The following is a 14,174-nucleotide window of genomic DNA, read 5'->3' as shown; positions in this document are numbered from 1 at the left end:
CCGACGTCGTTTCCTTCTGCTCTGCCTCCACAAGCGTCACCTTCTCGAGTCGACATACGATATAGTACAACCTCTACCGTCTACTTCGTCGTACGACCCGTCAGACCGCGCTGTGGTAAGCTTCTTGTTCCTCATCTCTATTCGCTCTGATCACATCAAACCCCTGGACCCGGTATGTTTTTCCTGCGGCCAAGTAACGCGCGATTCCGTTCCCCGACAAGTCAAGCTGTTTCAATTAACTGACCGGCTACCTGCAGCGGACGCTTGCATTCATTCAACGACTAGTTTGAGACCCTGGATTTTGACTGCAAGCTCCTTAGGAAATCCCTCCTAGCGTATCCTTCCCGGCGCCGTTGTCTGCTTAGCTCACATTCCGTGCAGAACGCATTGAACGGGTTTATGATATTTGCCTGCGAAACATTACCCGCATCCTAATCACGGAACTCGTTTTTGCTTGCTAAGCACCTTGGCCGGATTTTCCTCGACGTTCTGCACGCAGTCGCAATCAAGACTTTTCCACTTGTACATATCGGTGTAAGACGTACCTATCGTTAATTGCTTGACCGCTTCGGTGAGAAGGCTGCTGCACCTGGCGTGTATACATATCCGACCGCGCCCACCAACAATATGGCTGCAGACGGGAATATCGATAAAGCGACACGCGCCGAAAGACCAATGCTGAGACATAGCTCCTTGAGCGGGGGTTCGATCCTCCAAGATCATCAACAATATCGCCGCCCTTTCAGTGACCTCGTCAATGACAGACTTGATGAGCATCAATTGCGGGGTGCCACGCCAGGCAGCGAAAGCTCGTCCGAGCCCGACGACGATGATTATGAACAATTCCAAGGAAACCCTGCTGGCGCAAGCGCAGCACGTATCAAGAATGCGGGTATTATTCACACCATGTCCCACAACAACTGTCAGCCGGGGCCAAATGAAGGCGAGAAGATCGTCGCGACTATCTTCTACAGAGCCGATAGAGTGCGGCAGCGACATGCTCAGTTGTCCACTGAAACCGGAGCCCCCTCGACTTCCATCGAGCACTTATCGCTTGGTGCAGAAACCTCTGAGCCCGAGCCGCTTGATCACCTCTATGGATTTTATATCAGCCAGATTTGTTTAACCTACTTCCTCCAAATCCTGGAAGAGCTACAGCATCCGTATCAGCGGCTCACGACTTCTCATCGCTGCCTTGACTCGCAGGTCTACCCCAGAGTCATGGAGATCACATTCTCTCCTCCACCAAACCCGGAGTATCTCACGTTCGAAGACTTGCGAAAGCATGAGAGCATTTGGAGATTTGAAAGGCAGTGGAATGTCGAGGTTGTCTTTCAGAGGGAGAGCGTCTTCAGAAAGCACAAACGCCTTGCCGTGTTCGACATGGACAGCACATTGATCCAGCAGGAAGTCATCGATGAAATTGCCCGGGCGATTGGTGTTGAGAAGCAAGTTTCGGCATGTATATCTCTCCTTTCGTTTTTTTCAATTCTACTAACAAAGTGAAAACTCTAGGAGATTACCGAGCGTGCCATGAATGGTGAACTCGATTTTACTGCTTCACTTAATGCCCGCGTGGCTCTTCTCAAAGGCGTGCCGGGGGATGTTTTCGAGAAGCTCAAAACTGTTATCAGAGTCACCCCTGGTGCTCGAGAGCTCTGCTTAGCATTAAAGCGCCTCGGATTCAAAATGGCCGTTCTCAGTGGCGGCTTTACGCCGCTTGCTGAGTGGCTTGCGGGGGAACTTGGTTTGGATTATGCCTTCGCAAACAATGTATGTGTCTCAGAACGCCTACTTCCTATTTAATTTTGTAGCTGTCGCATTCTTCCTTCAGAGTGACACGGCTGACTCGATGCCCCTAACAGCTTGTGGCGTGTCCTGAAACCGGCAAGCTCACTGGAGAATTGACTGGCAATATCGTCGATTCACACCGCAAGGCCTTCCTCCTGAAACAGATTGCCGCAGAAAACGGCATTCCGTTAGCGCAGGTTATGGCCGTTGGTGACGGCGCCAACGATTTGCCGATGATGAAGACTGCAGGCTTGGGAGTGGCCTTCAACGCGAAGCCCAGAGTTCAATTCGAGGTAAGCTTTTTGGCAGAGGAGCACCGTAAGGTGCTGATTTAAGGATTCATGGACTACTTCTGACTTTTTCTCAGGCTCCTACTCGGGTCAATTCATCATCCCTCCAAGATATACTATATCTGCTTGGATTCAGCATTTCTGAACAACAAGCACTGCTGGAGGTGTCGTAGTCTTGCTATTTGAAGACTCAATTGATCTATCATCGGCTCGGTCAAGCTAGTTACTATCTACACTTAATAGAAACTAGCCGCGATACTACATTGTAATTTTGAATATTTGACGAATAGACGAATAAATTAAAGCATTATGAGGTGCAAAGCTACGTCGCCAAAAGAGAGCGATATTTATATGTGAAAGGGGTTGAATGATACAATATAGTGATTGCCAGAGTTTAAAATATACCGCACATCATCTAGACCGATGCAAAAGCCGCAATTTAATGTGATAGAGCCGACAGCATAGGGTCAGCTGAAGGCGAGATCGGCCTGGAATATCGTTCTCACGACTTGAGATTTGCAGACAAGGCATAGCAAGGGAAAGGGACCTCAGCGGCATCGCAACACTTGGAAGGGCACCAAGTCAAAGGAAGATAAAGGAGCCTGAGCCGCAAATTGTACTACAAAGACAGAAATGAGAAGCACCAATTCAGACCCCGGAACAATGCTTCTTCACGCTGTCCAATGGCAATTAAAATTGAAATTCAGGAGACTTGAATGGATAACTATTTTTAACATTTTGAAATCGAAGGGAAGTAGTTACCTACCTAGTAGGCAAGTCCCAATTTCCAAAGAACGTTATTCATCAGCACATTAACACAGCGTGCAATCTGGCCATGAAATACCAAATATATGCAGTGGCAACAATGTTTGCTATGACTTTCGTTTCCATTCGCCTTTGTGAGGAGACTCATGGAAATATCCTTGCTAAATAAGACTATGTTGTGGTCATAAGGCGTGCATCGTAACATTTTTGGCCGACTTTCCTTCCGATAGATCTCAACATGGGGACGAGGCTCCGACAGATCGTCATTTTCAACATTCCTGGGCTTTGCTTTGAAGACTTCCGTTGTCCGCTCCAGTGGCTGAGAAGGTGTGCGGATCTGCATCCAATTCCTTCTGATGCCATGCTGTCTTGGAATTTTCCGTGCGTAAAAATATCCATTTTGGCCTCAGTTCAGCATTAGACTAGAATAAGGAAACGTTCTCCATAGGAGCAGTTAAAGATTCCTTGACAAAGAGAGCTTCTGCCGCTCTATGGTCCTTTGTCGATGCAGATGGCCCCTTCAAATTTGTTCTATGTCGTCTCGATCTTCATCTTCGGCTATGCTTGTCAGAGCAGTGTGATCAAATATGATGTCTTTGGAGGGAATCTTGCTGGCATATACTAATTTATCAATTTCACAAGTTGCGGTAGTAACAGGCGCTGAGTCTTCCAGAAATACTACCTTGAATGGAAAGTACAAAGCATTGAGTCCGTTGATCTCTAGGACAGGGTGAAAGCGTTGGCAGAACAGGAAGATCTTTGAAAGGCGGCCCTGATAGTGACAATTCATGTAGCGACGTTTCACTCGAATTTGAACGTTCCGCAGTTTGTCCAGCTGTAGAGATTCTACTAGATATAACAGTCGGTTGTTCCTGAGGATGACTCTTGTGTTCCGAAATCCCGGAAACATGTTTATGCGTTGATACTTGTCGGCTTGAAGGTGAAATTAACGATCTATCAGCCCGGGTTACATGTTGGGGATGTTTCTGAGCTGGATGAATACCCCATTGCAACTTGAGGGATGAAGCTTGGAACAATTGCAATATCTTTGTACGATGGCCGGGACTTCTCAACTGACGCTTCAAGAAAAATGTTCGTTGCTTGGTTTTTAGAGAGACGTCGGAATCAAACGAGAGGAGCCTCGTTGATTTTGACTGGCGGAGAAAGATTAATCACGATCCGCTTCCTTGCCGGCTGGCGTCGGGGATGATGAGGTACCTTATTCCGGGTATCATTCATTTCCTCACTGCCTGGTCAAACTATCATATCTGTCGGTCAGGATGTCCTTTTAGAGCGCATTGAGCATGCGAATCACGCGCGGTGGCATGTATATCATGTAAGGGCAACTTGACATTAAACCCGCACGTCAATATGTTCTTGCAGAGGCACAACGAGCGAAGAGCTGAAAAATTACAAAAACGTAAGGAGCTACCATCATAAACACTTAGGTGTCCACGTCCTCAACGTTGTGGACAAGTCGAGCAGATTGCTTTCTAGTATACGAATCAGCATCATCAACTGGTCGGATGCCAATATTAGTTTTTTGGAAGAAAATGATGAGACTTGTCTGTTAAAATCAGTGTCAACCTCGAGACTTGAGTCGAGGACCGGAATCTGTGCAGGAAGTCAATCGCGATGATATACTTCTTGGGACACAACAATCGAGACGCATCATATTTCAAGCCATATGAAAGTATGGATATGGAAATTTCGATTCCTGCTGAGTGCAAAAATATCACGACTGCCAAGCTAATGCAATCAGGAGGGGGTTTTTTTGTGCCTCAGGGGGCGCATGCTGCCTCATTGCTGTGCCTCTTGGCACGTTTCAGGAGAACGAGGGTCGAGCGATGGCAGAGGTTATATAAGCGCATGGGCAAGAGAGCATGGTGGCTTGCAGCAGTGCAACGCAGCACGAGTGAGAGATCCGCTGTTTCTGGCTCTGACTGGTGGGATTTCCGTGACTGTTCAATTTCCACCAGGCAAAGAGCAATTTAACAGCAACGCCACTGGCAGGGGTTTTGTGGCCAAAGGCTGTCGGAAGGGACAACCGGCATAGCTGTGTTCTTTTCAGGCGACTTCCGATAAGTCATATGGTAACGACGTATGGGCTACATTTAACCGGCTGGAAATTAGTCGTTCTGCGCTCTTCGTGCGACACGGAAAAGAAACCGCCTCTAACTACTCTGGAAATGCATTAGCCTTCAATCGATGCTGCTGTGGCCTTACGATCCTGGTCAAAATCAATTCCATTTGTTCCAGTCTGCTTTCGAGGCGGAAATGGCTTCGAAATCCGGTCAACTCCAAAGCTTTCCCCACGGCGAGCTGTGGCGCCTCACCCCACACTCCAACATGGCCAGACCTGCCCAAAATCTAAAGACAGCCCGCTCGTTGCTGAGCTTGACTAGTGGTGATCACTTGAAGATCTGCATGGCAGAAGTCATGTTCTAGCCATCTCTCCGACATTTTGCTTTTATTTCTCATCAGGCTTTGAACTTGTTGAAGGTTCAACACGTTGCAATACTCCGTAAGCACGTGCTATCAAATTGTTTGCGGTATCTCTTCCCTACCTGCATGTTCCTGATCAAAGCTGGGGTATATACCGTCAATCCCACAATTTGAAATACCATCGGCGTACGACTGGCTCGATATCGGAAAAATTGAGCAAGGACCACCAGTTTTGGCCTCTACGAATCTGTTACCCAGTTGCTCTCTTTCAGTCATAAATATCCGGGAGTTGCAAAAGACAGTACAAAATAGATTACTTTTAACTTCATATTACGGCCTGTCAGCTACGCGGCATCTCGGCCAAGGTGTCGCTAGCTGTCTACTATATATATCCGGTTTGTGAAAGGTCATCGACCAGCACCCACATCTTAATTTGCTTGGACTCTCTTGCACGGTCCTGACAACGGTTGGGGTAACTCCCTTAAATCATTGCACATCTCGCGTTGATATGAGGAATTTTAGCAGCGACTAGCTGCTGATTGTATTTGCGGTCCCATTCAACCCCCTCTATAGAAGCGTCAGTCTAAGCAATTAGCCTCGGTGGCTTCGTCGGAGCCGGAGTATTGGGCTACTGTCCGGGAATTTGCAGATTCTAGCAACAAAGTTTCCCGTAAAGGTCTGAATACTTGTCACCAAAACATATGATGTCATCAGCAAAGACACGCAATCAGGGAGGAGATTCGAAGGACGATAGTCATTGTGCTGTCTTACTGTGGCCGGAATGCACAGCTTGCATTGGCAAAGAACGTTGTCAGGGAACGCAAGAGAGGAGGGAGTCCGTTCTTAATGGCTTGATCAGCCAGTCTTCTTCACCTACGACTCATTGCTCCGAGACGAATACTCAAAGTGCCGTTTTCTGCGTGCCTGTTTCCGAAAGTAGACATGGCGGCTCCAAACCTAGAGTTGATCTTCGGGATATAGGGGCTGCTGTAGCCGGACCGTCCTCTCAGGGGCCATATACATTTCGACATAGAACTCGTGAGGTGAAGCAGAGGAGTATGCAAAACCAAGGGGGTCCAGGAACTATTGACTCGCTGCAAACTGAAGTGCCGCTCCGGGAACGTACAAATTCCTTCAAATGCAACCAGACTTCTTCAATCGGTCAGAATAACATGCTGCCAGGCTCTTCCAATAGTAGTCGACGATCGCTCCCGTCATTCTATACACACAGACCGGCTGTGAGCACCATTATCGAAGAGAGTTCGGAGCTTATCATTGCATCGAGTTCCCCTTCTGAATATTCTGATGCTGATATATCCGAGCTCCAATATAGTCGCCAAGAACGTGCCGGTCAATGTCAAGCAAAGGCGCGACAGTTGATGAATGATGGCGGAAAGACTACATTCCAAAAGGAAGCCGAAGAGGAGCAAGCATTAATCATTGAATCTTCTCCGAATTCAAAGCACAGACGTTCTTTATCTTTGTCAGGCCATATCAACCGTTCCAGTGCAGGAGTCTCGAATCATCTCCAGCAGAATATCCATCAAGTTGCTCTTATCATATCTATTGGGGAGGAAGAAATGCCCACTCAGAGACCTTCTATGTTCAAAGACGCTTCCAGAAACCAGGCGGGAGCTGATACCAGATTGGCCAGTTTGCCAGCACTAATTCAAAGAGCAACAAGGTTGGCCGCATTCTTGGATAGAGAACCAGTTTCTTCAAGACCGACAAGCGAGAGTGAAAAAGGCTCAGTGCCAGGAACATGTAGTAAGATTTGTAATCCGCCATGGTTTATTGTACGCGTGCGTACTAACCTTCGAAGGTTTCGAAAAACGATCAAATTCATTATCGGATATGCTTGCATCTTTTCCGCCGCCTTGTGTTTCGACACCGACTGAGCGAGACCTATATGCGACTCACTGGCCGTCGTCCCTAAGAGGTCGTACATTTAAGCAGCCACGCAGTTCGTTTCAGATCCAGAAAGACACTGAAAGAGGACGGGGAAAGTACTGCGGCTCATCACCCGGTTCTTTGTCCATTGTCATTGGGGTCCTAATCATTGTAATCGCAGCGGCAATTATCGTTCCTCTTCTCTTCACTAAGCTTAGGCATGAAGATGCTGTGAGCCATTCTATTACTACAATGAAACAGTGCCAAAATTCCTTGATCTGTCAAAACGGAGGTTTAAATTGGCTGAATTCCAATCTTTGCCGCTGTCTCTGCCTGGACGGGTTCTCGGGAGAACGATGCGAGATTGCAGATGCTGGATTTTGTTCAACGGCAGAAATTGCTCAGGACTCCAATATTGTTCGAAATGTGACTTTTGGCTCATCAATACCTCAGATTCTTCGGGACGCCGGAGATCGTTTTGGTATATATCTGAATTCGTCTGCCCTTCTTCAGGTTTTCTCCGCTACAAACCTGTCATGTGCGGCAGAGAATGCACTGGTTGCATTCAATGGGAAATCCACACGTTTCGCTCGATCCGAACTGCAATATCCGTGCAACGCTTCTATGCCGTTACCACCAGCCAGCCTAGTTTCCGCCCATATCTCCAACCACCTGCGTCACCGAAGAGCGCGAACTTATACTGTCGTGTCGTCTACTCTTGTTGCACCAACCGCCGTCACGTCGAATGGCATAATATTAGCTGCTCCTACTGCTACCACTCCCTCCACGTCAGCTACGCCGGCACTCTCAACATTAGCAATCAACAATACAGTACTAGATTTTGCTCGAGTTAGCGTTCTGTTTGTTTTACAGCAGTCTATGCAGCTTAATGTTGCTGTTATTGCTCAGGATAATATCCAGAGTTTTCTCGGAGATACTTCTGTCTCGACCAATGGAGTCGTTGTCACTGGTTCTATCATGATTGACTTTATAAATTTTCAATTAAGACTTGGAAATGGCACTCTGTTTGGACGAGGGGCCTGATAAAGCGGAAGAAGCCAGCTTTTATAAAATGCTTGCACATAATGGGCGCTTCGCGTTGTACGCATGTCCGAAGGTCCAATGAGAAATTTGACAAGGTCATCCTTTTTTCCATACCTTTTGCATAATATTATCGTATAACCTTATATTCTTTCCTGGTGAGACCATTTCGGGCAATGCGAGCAAATTCATTCGATACATGGCACGATCAGAAACTCTCTTTTCGACTACAACAGTGGCTCTTTCATACCGGAAATGGATGGGCGCGAGCAGGTGGGTTATTGTATACAAGTAGCTAAATTTTGGCTGCCTGCACAGGCCTTGCATGATTACGAACTACTGGTTTCTTTTTCAGTTGGAAGACGTGTAATATTACTTGTGTTCAAAGTCTCAAGGGATGATCCAGCAAAGTATTGTGTGAGAACAAAAGTTTTGTTTGAACGGAATGGAGAACACGCTCTCAGTAAAATTGCTGCTGATTTGCAATGAAAGGGCAAGTATGATGCCATGAAGGCACTATGCAACGATTTTGGGGGCGAAATACAGAAATGCGGTAGCGCTCAACACGCTGCCATCACGGACGGGGTTCCTTCGCCTGACCTCCACCTACAGTCTGAGCGTCAGACTCATTTCATCCTTTATCCTTTATCCTTCGTCCTTCATTCTTCATTCTCATTCTCAAAAATTAGAACCTCTGGATTAGCGTACCCTTCTGGGTTCATGGCGACTTCGTCAAAGAAATCGAGCATCATCGGATATGATTTACCCATGACACACTCTGCGATTTCTGCCTCGCCGGACGAATACGTGTTGCAGCCGTAAAATGCCCCGTCAATTGGAGTACCTGCGGGTAAATGAGATATTACATAAGCTCGGGCTCTGCGGGAGAGAAATTTCCTGAATGCTGAGTTGGTGATAGTGTTGCTGTTATGCAATGGCCCGCCTAGAGCGATAGCGCTGATAAACGATTCGTAGCGGCTCCCTAGATGATGATGGATTCGCGTCAATACACTCTGCTGCTTTACAAGAGTCTCCCGCAAACATGTAGGAGCAGGAGCATATCATGTGTGTTTATAGCGCGGGGTCGAGAGTGCAATGAAGTGGCGGAGTAGTGAAGCGGGGACGGGGACGGGGACGGAGACGGGGTGGCAGCGGAGCTGTGAAATAGTTAAAAATTCCAACATGTGAGCAACTCAGTAGAACTTACAGTGGTCATCGAGAAATCTCACAAGCTCTAGAGCGCCGTCTGTCAGAGCAATAATGTCGATTGCAGGAAGTTTTCCACCATCCGGCCTGCCAAAGATCAAAGGATCGACAACATCTTTAAAGACACTTCCCAGATGCGCAGCATAGTCCTCATGGCCCGGGACGCGGTTGTGCACTTCATGTACGAGCATTGGTCCGTGGACAGCGGACTTGCGAGGTAACGAAAACCAGCTTGTCAGCGTCATGGCTTGCTTCCCACGCCGATGCCAGATCAATTGGCCTGGATTAGCGATGACGATGCCCGGAGAGTCGCTGACGTCCTGATAGACTATGCGAGCAGCTGTTTCAGCGCTCTGCACAACTTCTTCTACTTCTTGGAGCTCGTCCTTGACGATGTCTGCCGTGGCTTTGCCCTTGGGACAAGGGTTCGAGGCGTGACACATGACTTCTTTGACAAAGTCGATGGCACTGCCGACGGCAAGACCGCCCCGCTCGGATCGGGTGTCTCTCCATGCAAAGATACCTAGATCTTGACTTGCTTCATTCAACACAAGAATGATGCGTTCTCGTGCTTCGAGGTCGTTACTGGCTAGGATTGGGATATGTTTTTCTTTTGGCCCAGCAGTGCGTGGAAGCCGAAGCTGAGTGAGACCTAGGGCGGAAAGACGTTCAAAGATGATGCGTCGAAGACAAACTACCGCAGCTTTGTGAGTAGACGGTTCTATGGATTGAAAAGAGCAGCTGCGATATAGAAGTGGAAAGGCGGGAAAGGGGGGCGAGGAGTGGCGAAAGGAATAGGGACGGGAGAAACACACTGTGCATTGCCTCGCGGTGTCTCTCATTGTACCGCTCATTCTTGGTGATAAAGAACTCGAATTCCTTTTCCGGATTGGCGATCTGGCGTATCTCGTCCTTGTCATTGATAAAGTAACTGTATCATAAGATTGTAAGTATCCGTGTCTTAAATAAAGGCTAGGATTTTCCCTTCGGGCTTTCTTGCACGGCAACTGGCAATGATGAATCGGCGATGACTGATATCAACCTAATTATCAACATACCCAAGCCCCTTCAGATCCAAAGGGAATTCGGGGTCTTTTGGAAGACTGCTGCTCAGGCGTCGAAACATGCTGCGTCACAAGAAGAATGATCTTTCGCAGCCGAAAATGCAACGATCAAAGCGAACAATGTGAAGAGAAAGAGCAGAGAACATGCAATGAAAGTTTCAGAAAACGTAATCGCTGAAGAGGGTTTTAAGCGCAAAGAGTGAGAAGGAAGAAGGCGTTAAGTACGATAGTAGTATGCAATTGTGAATGTTCGAGCGGGCAACAATTCAATTAATTCGCAGGTGCTGCGTCAACGGATGTGAATCCGGCAAAAAAATGAAAGGGAGAGTCTAAAAGAAAATGCAGTAGTGTATTCATTACGATGGATGGATGACAGTTTCATCGCTATTGGCGTTACGTATGTTTGCTCTCAAGTCGTTCGTTTGACGCCGCCATGAGCAGCGGAAGCAGCCGGTGCAACATACAGCTACACTCAAAAGGCCCATTGTCAAATTTAAATCGAGTGGCCGATTTATGTCAAATACTAATCACAAGGACAACATTTTCTCACAGTCATGGTCGTTACTATTTCGACAATTATGATTTTGACGCAGCATTAATTTTCTGCTATCAGGAGGTTTATCGCATTCAAAGGCAACTAATATCCCTTTCTGCCTCTTTCTATATCATTCTTTTGAAATGGCATGACACACCAGAACGCCGCTGATCGTAGGAATATACAAGAAAGACCAATACGCCAGATTTTCTTCAAAGACCGTCTACTCGGCATAAGAGTACAGCCGCTGACGCTTTTCCATAGCTCTACCAGCTGGCTTTCTTGACACCGGGGAGGTTTCCAGCAAGGGCGTTCATCCGGAATGGGAACTAAGAACCAATATCAGCATTAATCGTCCGATGAAAAAGAAAGCGAACAAGCCCCCAAGGTCCGGATTTGCTCATACCCTTGCCATTCTGAAATCACTGAAAACACCCTTTGCCTTTCCTCCTTCTATGCATCGATTCTTGATCTGCGTGCTCCTTGTATAGGCATGCATCTGCGAAAGCTCAAGCTGAGCCTGGGCGCGAGCGCGCTGGGGAAGAGCCGTGTTGCGAATAATGTAACGGAGCGCTTGTCTGTGGGTAGTAAATTAGCTTGACGTTGCTATTTCGCCATCCTGCTCCCTCCATATGCACACCAGCCAATTGATGACGCGCGGGTTATCAGGGTCAAAATGAGGAGCGATGTCAATTTTTCAAAACCAGATTTTGCTTCTCACCTTTCAGGTTCGTGCTCTGCAAAGACTTTGCGCTTGGTGTGATCCCGTAGTACGCGGACATTGATGAAGCAGCTCAGATCGAGCTTCTTGGCCCGAAACTGTGACATGGTGGACGAATTAGAGCGATTGAAACTTTTTAAAGACCCAAAGGCAGTGAGATGTTTCAATAGGAATAGTCTTTCCGGCAATTAATTGACTCCTGATCCATGGATATGCGTCGCCTGAGATGCTCCGAGAGAAGTTGGATAGATGACTAAGCTGTCCTAATTCATCCGCTGTCAAGCATCAAGACGCTGTCAACAGCTTGCAAACAGAGTATTACCATACGGTCTAAATTTTTATTTTTATTTTTTTAACGAAAGGATCTTGAATGAAAATTCTCTTCAATTGTTCTCAAAAATTTTTTTTGTCACATGCCACCATGACTAGGCGGCTCCTACAGAAATTTCGGATTCTCCACGTGGTCAAAGCGTGGATGTGCCACCACGATATCCAATCCAGCTTCCTCCGCCAATAAGGCATGCGTCTGGATCAAGGGAGAGGAGACATGCAAAGCGTAACTTAGACGGCAACAAGGAATGAAGATGAGACCAACCAAGGCGGCTGACGATTTTTTCGAAAATGTCTACGTTAAATGATTATGGTGGCCTTTTCATCGTTCGTGGTTTGTGGCACCATCTTTGAGCATCAGAATAAACTTGAGAAAATCAGTCTCCACGATATGAAAATGCAGAGGCAACATGTAGATAAATATGGGGTTGGGTCAAGATGGCGACTCTCATTGGCCAACTAAAATGGCAATGGCGACCCTTCATCAAATACAATTGAAATTGAGCAAGAGAAGGACTCATATTAAACTTATAATTATCCTGTTTCTTCCCAATAAAGACAAAAGACAGGTGACAAGTGGTCACGCGGACGTAATAAAAGCCTTCAGAGTGAGGAAAGCATATTTGCGCGCGGCGTAGTAGAGTGCTAACTACAGCTAACTAAACGTATACCTAACCGCGTAACTTGACCAGAATGAGAGCCGAAATAACTAGGAGGGAGGGTCTGCGTCGGTGTTAGCATCAAAAGCCAGACCAGAGGGGGAGAGGCTGCCTCACATTGCACGGCAGTAATATTAATCATCTCATAAGAGCTGCCTGGGTCATAGTTTTCGAAAATAACATAGATGAAGTTGTAACTGTACTCTGACTGATCGGTACCGCGCCAATATACAGCGGTACCCTGGTAGAAGGTCGAATTAGTCCAAGCGATATGGTTGGCTGCATCCAACGCCCATGTTCGACTAATGTCGGGGTCAGTGTCTGGGGAGGGTGACATATCCGTGTAGCCATATCCGGCTTCACCATGTTGGACACATATAATACCCCCGGTCCCGTTGATATGCACCATCTGGCCGTCAATAATGGAATATGGGGCTGCTGAAGCTACATCTGCATGGAGAACTCCATCAGTGCCAAGGTAAAGAGGCTCATTTATTGTCTGAGACAGATTAATTAGCTAAAATTACAAACATATATTAAGGTATTCCGCCTACACCACCCGTCCCTTGGATCGCAAAAGTTGGTAGGGCCGAAGTTGAAGGTGAAGAGACCGGCAGGGACGATACACTCGAGGGTATGTTCTTGCTCGAGATACTGATTGAATGGCTGCTGGGGAAGCTTTTGCTCGAGATGCTGATTGAATGGCTGCTCGGGAAGCTTTTGCTCGAGATGCTGATTGAATGGCTGCTGGGGAAGCTCTTGCTCGAAAGACTAGTGGAGATGCTCAAGCTAGACGGAACGCTAGATGTAGGGGGCACGGAGGTCGAGCTAATAGGCAAGCTCGAGCTTGAATAGCCAGGACAGTTTGATACTTTAACTGGGTCAGTAAAATGTCTGCAAAGATTGACGGGATATCCTACCTTCCAAACCGCTCAATGTCACCGCGTTACAACCAGATGGGAAATCACCCTGGAGAACAACAATGACAAGCCCATCCGACTGGGAACAAAATCGAGCAACGCCATTTTCGAAGAGTGGATTGGACCACACAAGCGAAGTTCCAGCATATTTCCACGTTCGCGAGATTTCCCCGCCCTCAGCTACCCCAACCAAAGGTTGTGAGGCAGTCCCAGCGGTAGTGGTAATCAGGCCGTTCGCACCAAACAATTGGCCGTCAACAATTTGGAAAGATACCCCGTCCTGGCAATTGGAAACCGTTGAGCCATTGGCGCTGATATAAGAACCTTGAACTGCTTGCCGCCGCACGACTCCAGAAGGCTGCGCCGGTGTCGCATTGATCACAACCATGCCACTTGGAGTGCTGCTTGCGGATGACACCGATGACACCGACGACACCGATGACACCGATGACACCGACGACACAGATGACACCGACGACACAGATGACACCGACGACACCGATGATACCGACGACAC

General features: G+C 47.4%; 6 protein-coding genes across 6 annotated transcripts; 2 read left to right on the top strand and 4 right to left on the bottom strand.

Annotated features, from left to right (window-relative positions):
• The first annotated feature begins 290 nt into the window (after positions 1–290).
• On the top strand, positions 291–2,484 carry L228DRAFT_50437 (phosphoserine phosphatase). The gene is made up of 4 exons (XM_018336651.1): positions 291–1,458; positions 1,516–1,773; positions 1,866–2,084; positions 2,159–2,484. Exons 1-4 carry the CDS (start codon positions 628–630, stop codon positions 2,252–2,254), a joined length of 1,404 nt encoding a protein of 467 aa, XP_018184855.1. The 5' UTR covers positions 291–627; the 3' UTR covers positions 2,255–2,484.
• An 819-nt stretch (positions 2,485–3,303) lies between these two features.
• Positions 3,304–4,326, bottom strand: L228DRAFT_50475 (hypothetical protein). Its single transcript, XM_018336653.1, has 4 exons — positions 4,279–4,326; positions 4,065–4,192; positions 3,469–4,000; positions 3,304–3,404 (listed from the first exon to the last, which is right to left on the bottom strand). Exons 2-3 carry the CDS (start codon positions 4,083–4,085, stop codon positions 3,482–3,484), a joined length of 540 nt encoding a protein of 179 aa, XP_018184854.1. The 5' UTR covers positions 4,086–4,192; positions 4,279–4,326; the 3' UTR covers positions 3,304–3,404; positions 3,469–3,481.
• A 1,317-nt stretch (positions 4,327–5,643) lies between these two features.
• L228DRAFT_50444 (hypothetical protein) lies at positions 5,644–8,351 on the top strand. Its single transcript, XM_018336652.1, has 2 exons — positions 5,644–7,058; positions 7,114–8,351. Exons 1-2 carry the CDS (start codon positions 5,993–5,995, stop codon positions 8,223–8,225), a joined length of 2,178 nt encoding a protein of 725 aa, XP_018184853.1. The 5' UTR covers positions 5,644–5,992; the 3' UTR covers positions 8,226–8,351.
• A 259-nt stretch (positions 8,352–8,610) lies between these two features.
• L228DRAFT_251425 (hypothetical protein) lies at positions 8,611–10,554 on the bottom strand. Its single transcript, XM_018333556.1, has 3 exons — positions 10,244–10,554; positions 9,430–10,122; positions 8,611–9,204 (listed from the first exon to the last, which is right to left on the bottom strand). The coding sequence occupies exons 1-3, from the start codon at positions 10,248–10,250 to the stop codon at positions 8,882–8,884; spliced, it is 1,023 nt and encodes a 340-aa protein (XP_018184852.1). The 5' UTR covers positions 10,251–10,554; the 3' UTR covers positions 8,611–8,881.
• A 494-nt stretch (positions 10,555–11,048) lies between these two features.
• On the bottom strand, positions 11,049–11,946 carry L228DRAFT_251422 (hypothetical protein). The gene is made up of 3 exons (XM_018333555.1): positions 11,749–11,946; positions 11,434–11,605; positions 11,049–11,356 (listed from the first exon to the last, which is right to left on the bottom strand). The coding sequence occupies exons 1-3, from the start codon at positions 11,853–11,855 to the stop codon at positions 11,294–11,296; spliced, it is 342 nt and encodes a 113-aa protein (XP_018184851.1). The 5' UTR covers positions 11,856–11,946; the 3' UTR covers positions 11,049–11,293.
• A 1,047-nt stretch (positions 11,947–12,993) lies between these two features.
• Positions 12,994–14,174, bottom strand: L228DRAFT_50418 (hypothetical protein). Its single transcript, XM_018336650.1, has 3 exons — positions 13,658–14,174; positions 13,271–13,608; positions 12,994–13,215 (listed from the first exon to the last, which is right to left on the bottom strand). Exons 1-2 carry the CDS (start codon positions 14,043–14,045, stop codon positions 13,274–13,276), a joined length of 723 nt encoding a protein of 240 aa, XP_018184850.1. The 5' UTR covers positions 14,046–14,174; the 3' UTR covers positions 12,994–13,215; positions 13,271–13,273.

This window comes from Xylona heveae (assembly GCF_001619985.1).
Source record: "Xylona heveae TC161 unplaced genomic scaffold L228scaffold_14, whole genome shotgun sequence".
Taxonomy (NCBI): Eukaryota; Fungi; Ascomycota; class Xylonomycetes; order Xylonales; family Xylonaceae; genus Xylona; species Xylona heveae.
Note: the sequence above shows the minus strand (reverse complement) of the source record. Positions and strands in the feature narration are given on the sequence as shown.